This window comes from Mus musculus, chromosome 9 (genome assembly GCF_000001635.26).
Source record: "Mus musculus strain C57BL/6J chromosome 9, GRCm38.p6 C57BL/6J".
Taxonomy (NCBI): domain Eukaryota; kingdom Metazoa; phylum Chordata; class Mammalia; order Rodentia; family Muridae; genus Mus; species Mus musculus.
In genome coordinates this window covers 38,348,366-38,363,589 of record NC_000075.6, presented here as the reverse complement: position 1 = coordinate 38,363,589, position 15,224 = coordinate 38,348,366, and the positions used below count along the sequence as shown (strand labels likewise).

Genomic DNA, 15,224 nt, shown 5'->3' with positions numbered 1-15,224 from the left:
TCCAGAATTCACAACATAATAGGCCTCAAAACAGGCCTCAACAGATACAAGAAGATTGAAATAATCCCATGCACCCTCTCAAATCCCAACAGACTAAACTGATCTTAAATTCCAATAAAAACAATGTAAAACACACATACACATGGAAACTGAACAATGCTCTACTCAATGATAACTTGATCAAGGAAGAAATAAAGAAAGAAATTAAAGACACATCATATCAAAATTTTTGAGACACAATGAAAGCAGTGGTAAGAGGAAAACACATAGCACTAATTGTCTCCAAAAAGAAACTGGTGAAAGCTTACACTAGGAGCTTGACAACACACCTGAAAGCTCTAGAACAAAAAGAAGCAAATATACCTATGAGGAGTAGACTGCAGGAAATAATCAAATTCAGGGCCTGAAATCAAACAAGTAGAACAAAATGATGTGTCTTTAATTTCTTTCTTTCAAAAAGAACTGTAGCAAGAATCAACAAAATCAGGACCTGGTTCTTTGAGAAAACCAACAAGATAGATAAACCCTTAGCCAGACTAACCATAGGTCACAGAGACAGTGTCCAAATTAATAAAATCAGAAATGAAAAGGGAGACATAACAACAGAAACCGTGGAAATTCAAAAAATCATCAGATTTTACTACAAAAGTTTATACTCAGCTGAATTGGAAAATCTGGATGAAATGGACAATTTTCTAGACACATATAAGTTGCCAAAGTTAAAACAGGATCAGATAAACCATCTAAACAGTCCCACAATCCATAAAGAAATAGAAGAAGTCATTAATAGTTTCCCAACCAAAAAAAGCTCAGGACTAGATGGGTTTAGTGGAGAATTCTATCAGACCTTTAAAGAAGACCTAAAGCAATATTCTTCAAACTATTCCACAAGATATAAACAAAAGGAATACTACCCAAATCGTTCTATGAAGCCACAATTACACTTATACCTAAACCACACAAAGTCCAAACAAAGAATGGGCACTTCAGACCAATATCCCTTATGAACACTGATGCAAAAATACTCAACAAAATTATTGCCATCCCAATAAAAGAACCCATCAAAACTATCATTCACCGTGATCAAGTAGGTTTTATCTGAGGGATGCAGAGATGGTTCAATAAGAGGAAATCCATCAAGTTAATCCACTACATAAACAAACTCATAGACAAAAAAACTACATGATCATTTCAATAGATGGTAAAAAAAGCATTTAACAAAATTCAATATTCGTTCATGTTAAAAGTCTTGGAAAGATCAGGAATTCAAGGCCCATACCTAAACACAGTAAAAATAATATACAGAAAACCAGTTGCCAACATCAAAGTGAATGGAGAGAAGTTGGAAGCAATCCCACTAAAATCAGGGACTAGAAAAGGCTGCCCACTCTCTTCCTACTTATTCAACATAGTACTTGAAGTTCTAGCAAGAGCAAATAAACAACAAAAGGAGGTCAAAGGGATACAAATGGGAAAGGAAGATGTCAAAATATCACTATTTGCAGATGATATGATCGTATACTTAAGTGACCCCAAAAATTCCACCAGAGAACTCCTAAAGCTGATAAACAACTTCAGCTAAGGGACTGAATATAAAATTAACTCTAACAAATCAATAGCTTTCCTCTACTCAAAGGATAAACAGGATGAGAAAGAAATTAGGGAAATGACACCCTTCAAAATAGTCACAAATAATATAAAGTACCTTGGTGTGACTCTAACTAAGCAAGTGAAAGATCTGTATGATAAGAACTTCAAGCCTCTGAAGAAAGAAATCAAAGATCTCAGAAGATGGAAAAATCTCCCATGCTTATGAGTGGCAACATTAATATAGTAAAAATGGTCATCTTGCCAAAAACAATCTACAGATTCAATGCAATCCCCATCAAGATTTCAATTCAATTCTTCATAGAGTTAGTAAGAACAATTCTCAAATTCATCTGGGATAACAAAAAGCCCAGGATATTGAAAACTAATCTCAACAATAAAAGAACTTCCAGGGGAATCAGCATCCCAAATCTCAAGCTGTACTACAAAGCAATAGTGAAAAAACTACATGGTATTTGTACAGTGACAGGCAGGTAGATCAATGGAATAGAATTGAAAACCAGTAGGTGCAACAACATTATGAACTAACCAGTACCCTGGAGCTCTTGACTCTAGCTGCATATGTATCAAAAGATGGCCTAGTTGGCCATCATTGGAAAGAGAGGCCCATTGGACATGCAAACTTTATATGCCCCAGTACAGAGGAATGCCAGGGCCCAAAAATGGGAATGGGTGGGTAGGGAAGTGGGGGGAGGGCATGGGGGACTTTTGGGATAGCATTCTAAATGTAATTGAGGAAAATATGTAATAATAAAAAATATTATAAAAAAAGAATTGAAAACCAGGAAATGAACCCACATCCTTAGGTCAACATACTTAGTTATTAGGGAAATGCAAATCAAAACAACCCTGAGATTCTACCTCACACCACTCAGAGTGGCTAAAATGAAAAAAACACTGGTGACAGCAGATGCTGGCAAGGATGTGGAGAAAGAGAACACTCCTGTATTGCTGGTGGGATTGCAAGCTGGTAAAACCACTCTGGAAATCAGTCGGGCATTGTGATGGTTTATATATCCTTGAACCAGGGAGTGGCACCGTCTGAAGGTGTGGCCTTGTTGGAATAGGTGTGACCTGGTTGGAATTGGTGTGTCACTGTGTGTGTGGGCATAAGATCCTCACCCTAGTTGCCTGGAAGTCAGTCTTCCACTAGTGGCCTTTGGATGAAGACATAGAACTCTCAGCTCCTCCTGTGCCATGCCTGCCTGGATATTGCCATGCTCTCACCTTGATGATAATGGACTGAACCTCTGAACCTGTAAGCCAGCCCCAATTAAATGTTGTTTTCTATAAGACTTGCCTTGGCATGGTGTCTGTTCACAGCAGTAAAAACCCTATCTAAGACAGGCATGTCTTCAGAAAATTGGACATAGTACTACCTGAAGACCCATCTATACCACTCCTAGGCAAGTGCAGAGTGACCAGTGAACTTTAGGGACTTAGCTGACAACTCCTAGAACAGGGGCACTCATGCATTTGATGACAGATGTCTGCTTTTAATGCAGCTGTGGACTGAGGTGTGGCTCAGAGGGCACTTGGTCACTACGTGTAAGACCCTGGAGTCCTTTCCCAGCACTGTCAAAAATAAATGGATAGATAAAAAAAAAAACTGTATAACTATTTAAGTAAAATTAAATTCAACATTTTTCATTAATTCTTTGGAGTACATTAGTTTTTAGTAAAAATCTGTATGTTACTGATAAAAATTTATTTGTTATCTATATTTTTAGAAATTTTATTATACATTTATTATACAAAAAGGATTTCCTCTAATAAACTTTGAACACATTCACCTATCACTCTTTCACTCTTTTTTGTAACCTTTACAACTGTGATATTATATACCCACATATACCATGATGATCTTCAGTTCCATTGATTTTTCACAAAATTACAATAATTGCAATACTGTTTATAACTGAAGTAATAAAACCTACGGAGTGTATGATATCACATGATGTGTATATATGCATCAGTTGATGGGCACCTCTGAAGTGGAAATTTCTAGTTTCTTTAGTTTCTTTCTTTGTATCATTTAATTTTTTTTTGAAAACTGGTTTATGAAAAGATATTTTTGCTGAAGCAGACACATGGGAGGATGTTTTGCTGAGAACAGATACTTGGTGTATTTCTGGAAACAGCCTGGAAAAAGGGCATGTGAAGTTTTTCCATTCTAGTGAGACAAATATAAGAATACTTGATCCTTGTTTTGTGACAAGGCTTTATTGGCGGATAATATTTCAAAAACAGCCTGAAGTACAACAGTTGAGTCTATTGGCAGTAGCATTTTCAAGTTAAGAGAGTCTCAACTTTCTCATACTAAAAGAATAGGGAGGATGTAATCTGGCCTCAGTACAAGAGGCGGCAAGTTGGTACTCTATCTCCCCACGATTTGAAGACTTGATTAGGATTCCCTTCATATGTTTTAGGAATGGTTCACTACACTAGGTTTCCACACCACCCCTCGAATGCTCAATTCTTGCTGTCTCTCCATATGTATTCTTCCCATCCCAACCTGATCCTCCTGTTCCAACTCCTGCCCCCAGTTCACCTGTATTGTGTTCCCCTCCCTCTAAAAGGGAGATCTATGTGCCAACAGCAGTCCTTTATTTTATATGTAAACACTTTGAATCTACATATCATAGCATGCTTATTATTTATTTAATGGTTACATCTGCATATAAGAGAATGCAAACCATATTTGTCTTTCAGGGGCAGAGTTACTTTGCTCAGGATAAAATTTTCAAGTGGCATCTATTCATCTGTAAATTGTATACTGTCATTTTAAAAACATCTGAGTTTAAAACATTTTATAAATGTGTCAATTTTTAATATCTATTCTTATGTTGAAGGACTTCTGGGTTGTTTCCAATTCCTGGCTACTGTGAATAGAGAAACAATGACCATAGATGAGCAAGAGTTCTCATGGATATGCCCAAGAGAAGAAGAGCGGGATCATTAGGTGGCTTGATTCCTAACTTTGTGAGAAACCACCAAACCGAGATCTGTAGTGAGTGTACAAGTTTGCACTCCTACCAGTAATAGAAGAGTATTTTCTTACTCAGTATTCTCACCAGCATCAGCTGTCATTTGTGTTATAGTTCTTGCCATTCTGACAGATGTAAGCAGGAATATCAAAGTAGTTTTGATTTGTATTTCTTTAATTACTAAAGATGGTAAACTTTTCTTCGTTTCTCAGTCATTTGAGCTTACTTTATGGAGAATGGAGAATTCTCTATTTTGATTTGTAACCTGTTTTTAAATTGGATTATTTGGTAATATCTAGTTTTTCTCTCTCTCCCTCCCCCTCCTCCCTCTCTCTCTCACACACACACATTTTATACAATGTAATATGTATAATTATATATATATATATATATATATATATATATATATATATATATATATAATTTGATATTAGTCCTCTGTCAGATTTTGAGTTGGTAACAATATTTTCAAATTCTGTAAACTGATGCTTTTTCTGAATGATGTTGTCTGTCCCTTGAAGAAGTTTATCAGTTTCCTGAGGTCCCATTTATTAATTCTTGGTCTTAGTGCCATTGTAACTGCTGTGTTATTTAGAAAATCATCTCATGTCACACTACTAGGTCTAACATATACAATTGAGTTATTGTCCCATGAAAATCCACAAATAACTGTGACACAAAACTTTAGAAATACAATGATGTCCTACCTACAAACTATGTTAAAGTAATGATGGCACAAATCTTATGAAAGTAACCAACCATTTTCTGATTTGACTTACGACCCACTCCCTGAGATAGAAGCCATAGCCAACATTTCTTGCTGACCAAGAACCAAAGTTTAGATAACCCTATAAAATCCAAGTACAAAAGAAGTAGAAAAAAATAAAAAAATGACATCTAATGATAATCTTCTATACTCATAGATTGTCAGAGAGGCTTCCTCCTTCATCAGATCAACCACATGTTACAAAGAGAAAGAAAGATATCTGGGAAGAATAAGTTCTAAAAGGAATGTCTCCATCAAATTCCTCCTCTCAAACCTTAGAGAAGGCAGTAGTAGACAGAAAGAGTGTAAGAATCATAGAAGATGAAGGGTACCAGGAGAAGAAAGTCCTCTAAATCAACTGAGCAAAGCCTATCAGAACTCACAGAGATTGACCAGCAAGCAGAATGCCTGCATAGATATGCACCTGGTCCTCTCCAGATATATTATGGATTTCAGGTTAGTGTTTTTATAGGACTCTGTAGTGTGTGAACAATTTGTTCTCTGAATTTTGCAACTTCTCTTGTGCTCTTTTCTTTCTGTTGGTTTGCCTTCTCCAACTATGAAGTGATGGTTTTGTTATATTTTACTATATTTTATTTTATTAGGTCTTGTTAACCTTTAGAGGTCTGTTGTTTTCTAATGAGAGACAGAAAGGGATTGGATCTGAATGGCAGGGGAGAAGGAATTTGGAGAAGTTGAAGGAAGGTGAAACTGTAATCCGTATATATTATATGGGAAAAAACTATTTTCCCTAAAAGAGGACAATAGTGGGAAAGGGGATTAAATGAAAAGGAAGTAAACACAAGTGAGCTTGATCTGTTCCATAATTATTGTTTGTTAAAAAGCATAATTATTAGTTATAATAACATCAGAGAGGAACATGGACTTGGAAATTTTAAAAACTGTGAATAATGAGAATACATATAGCTTACTTGAAATAGGGAACTTCCAGTTGAAAATAGTCTTACACTTATATATCATACATATAAGCCTATTATTATACATACACATCTACAATTTAAATGAAATGATCACTTCTGTGCTGATAACGATTCCCCCAAAGGACATAGACTAGCAAGCCAAAATTCCAATACCAGAAATAGGAGGACCCATTTTGAATTATTGGCCAAGGGAATCCAGTGGACTCCAAAAAGTTATCATATACTGCTGTTGTCCTTGGTTGCCTCCAAGAAGTTGAAAATAATGCAGCTTGATGAAGATACCACATACTTCAAAGAGAAGATGTGAAAGAATTGATCAGGATCTGACCCAAAAGCCTACCCAGGGAGGACTAGCTTCCATTCTATTACAAAGTGTTATTTGAGTTGCCAAAGAAGAAAATCAACCGATTGTCGCTACCCTACCATCTCCAACCAGTAGAAAATAAGCGACGAACCCGACGTCCTTCTCAAGACAGTTTATTCAGGAACTTCAAAAATGTGTAGGAAAAAGAATCCCTGACCTCTCTCTGCCATCGCCCTTTATCCCCTCCAGTCCACTCCCCCTCACCCCAGTCCACGTAGGTACAGATAATTGGCTCAGGACTACATTTGTCACATCATCCGATCTTACGTCGTGGTGCATCTGCACAATGCAGCTCAAGGTATGTGGCTATCTTGAGGGATATGAGCAAGTCAGGTGCCAGTCATAAGACTTTGCAGCAGTCCCAGGCGCCATCTTGGGGCCACGGCCACACCCGCTCCTCACAACCGATTGTCTAACTCAGTAACATCACCTATGAATCACAACAATGACCAACATGGCAAGACACCCCTTACAATGAAAAGTAGCACCTCATACCTAGGAGCTAACCAGCAGCTGTTTAAATGAACTTAAGGCCAGCTCAATACGAGGGAATTATGTGTGATACTGGAAACCTAGCCAATACCCAGAGCTAGTGAAGCTATGGATTCTAAAGCAGAACATACAATCACCACTTTACTAATGAAGTGTAACTCTTCATACCTGCGTTCTAAATAGTTATCCTTGTACCAAACCAATATGTACACCTCATACCACCTATCAAAGCTTCTCTTTGTAATAGATGAAGAACACTAGAGGTGGTCAAATTGTAGAGAACAATTGATCTTTGATTCTAAGTTCCAATTTATAAATCTGCAGCACAATTCCTGCACCTAAAGCTCAGGGAATATCAGGAAAGTCGGAACAGTAAGACTATGAGGCAGAGTACCAGGAAATCTTTTGGGAGATTGAGTCACCTAGAAATGAGAAACCCATGATATTTCAAAAGTATTTATGCTAAGCAAGACCTGAACAAGTAAAACATCGTGTTAATAGACCTGTTAATGTGGAAGGGAGAAATCTCATGAGGCATCACATCTAGACCAATTAATGCTTAAAGTGAAAAAGAATTAGTCTTCCCAAGCAAGAGACACTCTTACTGGTTCCCAGATTCGGTTATCTACCCTGAAATCATACATTCAAGCAACACTAGACAGAACCAGCATGATAGACAGATCATAGATGGATAGATAGATAGATAGATAGATAGATAGACAGATAGATGATAGATGTGTGTGAATTTGTGTGTGTGTTTGTGTGTGTTGTATATGGTTGATGACAGATAGATAAATAGGTACAGATATGAACAGATAGTAATACATATAACATGTGTGTGTACAAAATAAAAAGAGGCCAATATTTGAGAGAAAATTGAGAATTGGGGAGAAGGTGAAGTAAGGGGTAAATGGCAATGGTGTAATTATATTTTAAATGAAAATAAATAACTCCTCCTTCTCTAGCTTACAAAATTCATATGTTACATAAAAATGGGCCCAGTTTCACAGAGCATTGTCTGAATGGCAACCTGGTGTGACCACTTGTATTGTGCAGCATGTCTGCAGAAATGTTACTCTAAATGACAGAAAGCAGACTTTGTTACCATGAGATCAATATTACACTTAGAGCAAACAGTTTGTATCTGTATGGAAAATAGGGTATTTCAGTTTTTCTGTACATATTTCTTCTGAATTGAAATGTTCCTTCCTAGAGAGAGGACAAAGTTTACTAAGACTGTTTTATGTAAGTTTGTAGTTCACATTTTTAATCATAAATGTTATTAAATTTGGAGTTTATTTAAATAAAATGATTTCATTTTTTCCAGATCAATAAAAGCAATTAAACTTGAAACATAAACCTCTTTGCTGAAGTGATAACTTAATGGATAAAGCACATGCTGTGTAAAAGTGAGGACTTGAGGTCAAACCCGAGAAGCTACATAATTTCCTGGTTGGTACCTTGATCTGCCTGTAGTTGCAGTACTTAGAAGGCAGAGACAGGATATCTTCTGAGCAAGTTAGCTGTCTAGACTAGCTATATTACTGAGCTCAGATGTCAACTAAGAGACTAACTCGGTGAATATATGAATAATGATGGTTAAAGTCTCCTTATGTCAGCATTTTCATGCCCACACATGTACATGCACACCTTGTGTATGCACTCAAAAAAATTGCAAAACACATGAAACTCAAGAAGATGGAAGACCAAAGTGTGGACACTTTGCCCCTTCTTAGAATTGGGAACAAAACACCCATGGAAGGAGTTAAAGAGACAAAGTTTGGAGCTGAGACAAAAGGATGGACCATCTAGAAACTGCCATATCTGGGGATCCATCCCATAATCAGCTTCCAAACGCTGACACCATTGCATACACTAGCAAGATTTTGCTGAAAGGACCCTGACATAGCTGTCTCTTATGAGACTATGCCGGGGCCTATAGGTGGACCAACAATATGAACCAACCAGTTACCCCCCCCCCCCGCCCAGCTCGTGTCTCTAGCTCCATATATATCACAAGATGGCCTAGTCGGTCATCAGTGGAAAGAGAGGCCCATTGGTCGTGCAAACTTTATATGCCTCAGTCCAAGTGAACACCAGGGCCAAGAAGTGGGAGTGGGAGGGTTGGGGAGTGGGTGGGGGAGCGTGTGGGGGACTTTTGGGATAGCATTGGAAATGTAAATTAAATAAATACCTAATAAAAATAAAAATAATAAAAAATGAACACTATTCACACATGCAAATGGAAGAAATAAATATGTCCATTTACTTCACAGAACTGAGCCACCAGGTTATGCTGTTGACTAGAAAAGAATACTCAGATGACATTTCCTATCTTGAACTTACAACTCAACATTTCCTTCTTGTTTAAGTCATTTTAGGTTTGAGTTTTACACACCTGACCCCGTGACCTTAAGAAATTGTGTGTGTCTACTAAAATATGTGTACGTAAGTAGTTTTCAAACCACTTTTCACAACTCTTTGAAATAAAGAAAAAGGCAAAAAAAAAAGAATTAAAAAGCATTGAATATTCTTTTTCCTTTTTCTTTTTTTATTGGTTATTTTATTTATTAACATTTCAAATGTCCCTACTCCTGGTTTCCCCTACACAACTATCATATCCCAACCCCACTCCCCCTGACTCTATGAAAGTGACCCCCCCCACCTACCCACCCATTCCTGCCTCACTGCCCTAGCATCCTCCTATGCTGAGGCATTAAGCCTCCACAGGACCAATGGCTTCCTCTCTCATTGATACAAGCTAAGACAAACCTCTGTTACATATACAGCTGGAGACATGGATCCCTCCATGTATACTCTTTGGGTGGTGATTTAGTCCCTGGGAGCTCTGGGGTGCTCATGGTCCAGTTAGTTAACAGTGTTCTTCCTATGTGGTTGCAATCCCCTTCAGCTCTTTCAGGCATTCCCCTAACTCTTCCATTGGGGCTCCCATGCTCAGTCCAATGGTTGGCTGTGAGCACGCACATCTCTATTTGTCAAGAGCAGGCAGAATCTCTCAGGGGACAGCTGTATTAGGCTCTTGTTAAGTGTTTCTTGGCATCAACAATACTGTCTAGTTTGGTGTCTGCAGATGGAATGGATCCCTAGGTGGGGGCGATCTTTGGATGGTGTTTCTTTCAGTTTGTGCTCTACTCTTTGTTTCTCTATTTCCTTTAGAGAGGAACAATTCTGGGTTAAATTTTTTGAGATGGGTGGTGGTTATGATCTCTACAGGTTGTATCTTCCCTTTGTTGGGTATTTCATCTAATGTTATCCCTGTTTGGTCCTTGGAACCTCTTGCATCCTGGCATCTGGTACTTTCTAGTGGCTATTCCCAGTTTCTCATTCACCACTGCTACTCACCTCTATTCAGGAGTCAGGGGAAAAGTATAGTGGATCAGGAAATAGAATAGTCTTGAGACATCAATTTTAAGCACAGTTGATAGGTATATAAATATTGTAATAAATAAAACTGCTTAACTCTAGTACAATTAACTTTAATCAGATTGATTCAAAGATTTAACTGGTATAATGATTTTTTGGCTATATCTTCAAGCAAATATTTAAGAATGTTTCAAATATCATGTTCAACATAAAAGAATTACAGTTTAAATGTTCATCAAAGCACACATACTCACGGGTTGTATATATATATATTTCCTTCAACCTTAAGCAGTCTCTTCTGGTGGAAAAGGCAATGCTCCTAATATTCAGAAAGCTCACAATATTCACAATTTACTGCCACAAGAAAAGGTTACTAGTAAATGGTCTCTGGAGGAAGAATACTCTATGTAGCGTTGACTGCTTGTCAGTTTTGGGGATTGCTTGTGATGGCCAGGGTTTATCAGTAATGCAGCTGTATCTGGGTTTCTTATATTCCTGTCAGTGTCCCATCATCTACACTTCTGTGAGTACCCCCCCTCCCAAATTCATTGTTTTATCAGCTTGATCTGTGTTCAATTGTTTCTTTGGTCTGTTGCTGATACTATCTGTAGAATAACTAAAAATATAACCTTGTGTCACCAGAAAAAGTCTTATGATGTACATGAAAGATCATGTGTTCTGAACAGATTCTGGTCCTGTGAACACACACAAAAGAAAATGTTGCACAGTATAATTAACAGCTTTATGGGTGTCTGGTTAACTCACTTTTCTCTATAAATAAATATGCCACATGAAGTAGGCTACATAAGTATACATTTAACTAAGTGACTATGGCTCCCTGGAAAAGCATATTCAGTCTCTCCAGTCTCACCATCCTAAAATAGGGATCCTTATCATAAAAGAGGATGAAAATATTACTCTGTGTCCCATGCATGTACCTCTTAAATATGTACACTGTAAGAATATATGCAATTTTCAATTCAATCCTATATCTTCTCATTATCTCTATAATAAGGCATCATGGCTGAGTCTATTTATTGACAGAAGCCCAACTTTTAAAATAATTATGAAAAAATGCTATAGAAGGTCTGTCTATTTTTTACAATCATCTGCCTTTGCATTTCTTCATCTTTACACAATGACTATGATCCTAGATTCTGAATCATAAGCTATATGCCTTTAAGTTATATAACTACTTTCTTGTCCAGATACATGTAGACATAAGAATATAGATATACGTATTATGTGGAGAGCCGTGCTGCGAACAATCGCTGTGGAGAGCCGTGCATGCCACGAGCAATCACCATTATAAGATGGCGCTGGCCTCTGCTGTGCCTAACTAGTAAACAAGCCTTATGCGCAAGTGCAAGAGTGAATTCATACTTAGTCACTGCCCATTCTTGGGGCGTAGTAGTGGGGTGATGGGCGAGCAACAAATCAGGAGCTGACACGCCACATCAGGTGCTGAAACGCCATGGCTGAGGGCTATATAAGCTACGCCATTTTCTGGGGTCGGGGTCTTCCTGAGAAGTAAGCAATAAAGCTTTTGCTGCAGAATATTCCGGTTGTCCCGAGTGTGTTCTGGCTGGCGGGGACAGAAGCTCGGGCGATAGTATTACTCTTTACCTTGAAAATTAAACTCAAACAAAAGTATGTATATACTTTATTCCAAAACCTTAAGCGCAGCTGTAGTTTGTTTTTCACAGGAAGCAAATACATTGTTCTTACAAATTTTCATCTTTCATATATAGAAAACAGAGTAAATAAATTGACCTATGTTCTGTCACCAGGAATGTTAGTAAGTCATTTGAAAACAATCATAGACCAATCAATATATCAGAGGATGACAGTGACAATTTCACCTTGGTTTAACAAGGCAATCATATTGTCTGTGTATTATCAAAGTTGTGGTAATGAAGAGTTAACTAGGCTGATAACTTCCTCAGAGTCTTGTGAGAATCAAATATTATTTAAATAAAGTACAGAATTTCATAATAAATGTGTCTAAAAGTCTGAAATACACACTTCTCTAAAGGACCCAAAATGATCTTGAAAATTTGATAACTATGCTGTATCTACATTTCTGTCCTTTTTTATCTAATCTAAGTAACTTAGTTAATGAAACTCACTGTTGTCTATAGAAACAAACAAGCAAAGAAAACCAAAATTGTCTAAGAAAATCAAGCAAGAAAAAAAAAAGCAAGCAAGGAAGAAAGAAAGAAAGGAAGAAATAAAGAGAGAGAAAGAGGGAAAGAAAAAGAGAAAAAGAAAGAGAGAGAGAGAGAAAGGGAAAGAAAGAGAGAAAGAAAGGAAGGAAGGAAGGAAGGAAGGAAGGAAGGAAGGAAGAAAGGAAGAAAGAAAGAAAGAAAGAAAGAAAGAAAGAAAGAAAGAAAGAAAGAAAGAAAGAAGCCGGGCATGGTGGCACACACCTTTAATCCTAGCAGTCAGGAGGCAGAGGCAGGCGGATTTCTAAGTTCAAGGCCAGCCTGGTCTACAGACTGAGTTCCAGGACAGCCAGAGCTATACAGAGAAACCCTGTCTCGAAAAACCAAAAAAAAAAAAAAAAGGAAGGAAGGAAGGAAGGAAGGAAGGAAGAAAGAAAGAAAGAAAGAAAGAAAGAAAGAAAGAAAGAATGAAAGAAAGAGAGATAGAGAGAAGATAGGTGGACATAAAGATTACAATTCATGAATTTCTTTGCAGTAAAGGCACATAACAAAAAGCTATAGTCATTGGTTATTTTTAAGAAAAGAAAGACAGGGAACAGGGTCATGATTTAATATTGGCAATGAATAATATCTTGGAGCCATATGAAGATGAAAACAATTCTGACAGAAAAAAAAATTAGACATAAGAGTTACACTTCATTGTAGCAAGAAGAAAGAGATTACAGTGGAATTTTTTCTAGACTTTAGAGAGGAACAGAAAGCAGAACAGAAGAATGTAATGAAAAAGACAAAGAGAGAGAATAAATCAATGTAGTGGGGGCAGGACTATAAAATCACCACTGTTCATTCAGCTTGTGACTCTTTTCATTGTTCTCTTCACAGCAAGTTTGACATCCTTGTTCCTGAGGCTGTAAATGAGAGGATTTAGCATGGGAACCACAAGAGTGTAAAATACTGAGAAAATTTTCCCCTGACCCACAGTCTCAGCAGATGATGGCTTGACATAAGCAAGGAGACCAGACCCATAAAAGAGGCTAACAGTTATGATGTGGGACCCACAAGTGCCCAGGGCTTTTGACCAACCCTTACTTGATGACATATGAAGGATATTGGAAAGGATCATAGCATATGAGACTAAGATAATGAGGCTAGATAAAATGATAATTGTTCCAACCACAGCAGAACTTACAAGCTCGTTGACATAGGTGCTGGTACAAGAGAGCTGAAGGAGGGGGAAGATGTCACACATGTAGTGGTTGATGATGTTTGAATTACAAAAACTGAGCCTGATCATAAACCCTGTGTGAGTCATGGCCCCAGCAAAACCCATCAAGTAAGAACCAAACACCAGCAGAGAGCAGATCTTAGGGGACATGACAGTTGTGTACTTGAGGGGATGACAGATGGCCACATAGCGATCATAGGCCATGGCTGTCAGCACATAACATTCAGAGTTGGCAAAAAAGCAGAATAAAAACAGCTGACTCATGCATCCAGCATAGGAGATGGTGTTGTGCTCTGAAACAAAACTCATCAACATTGTGGGGTTACAGACAAGCGAATAACAAAAATCAATGCAGGACAGATTGAAGATGAAAAAGTACATGGGAGTGTGAAGATGTGAATTTAGGCAAATGAGATTCATTAAGCTCAGGTTTCCCACCACAGTGGCTGTGTAGTTTAACAAGAAGAGAACAAACAGGGGCAACTGGAACTCTCGTTGAACTGTTAATCCCATAAAAATGAACTCAGTTACTGAATAGTTACTTTCTGAAACCATTTGCTTCATGACTCGCATCTGAAATAATAAGAGAATAAAGTGTCATTAATAAGAATCTCACCATTGATCTCAGACTGAGAACTGGAGTTCTTGCTAACTGGGTTTGGAGTTATTGAACACACAGCAAGGCATACAATAGCACTACTGTTCATGTTTGCTTCCTCAAAAAGCCCCATTTCTCCTCTGCTCAGACACATTTTATGTCCATGCATCCAAAAAGTACAGTCAGAACTCCAGTGTCTCTTCACATTACTCCCCTTGGTTTTCCTAGACTTCACTAGGAATTAGTGCGGAAGAGGATGTGTACCTGATCCACAGAGGTTCAAGAGAAATTAAGAAAGTATGGATTAGTTACTGCTCACCTGGATTTTCTGGAGGCTTTTCTGCTCTCAAAACACATGATGTGTTCCTCCTCACTGTCCAGAGATTGTCTAAGGTAACAATAATGAAGCAGGTTATAATCATTAGTATAGATATGCCTCTGGCATGTTAGAAGTCGTATAATGGTCAGGGACATTATCTATATTTGAGAACTCCACCAGAATTTTATTTTCACATAAAGGAAAGAAAATCATTATATTTTATGAATCTCTAAAACATCATTTGAGTTAAATTAGAATTTGTATCACAAGACCAGGATTTCTAAGAAAATTCTTTGGTAGTAGAGGAAATTATTGTTTTTGTTATGGGCCTTTGTCGCACATTAGGTGGGCCCTCTATGGTAGGTGTCACTGAGC

General features: G+C 37.6%; 1 protein-coding gene across 1 annotated transcript; it reads right to left on the bottom strand.

Moving 5' to 3' along the window:
- Nucleotides 1–13,554: 13,554 nt before the first annotated feature.
- On the bottom strand, nt 13,555–14,505 carry Olfr898 (olfactory receptor 898). The gene has a single exon (NM_146871.2). It carries the CDS (start codon nt 14,503–14,505, stop codon nt 13,555–13,557), a length of 951 nt encoding a protein of 316 aa, NP_667082.2.
- Between the last annotated feature and the right edge of the window lie 719 nt (nt 14,506–15,224).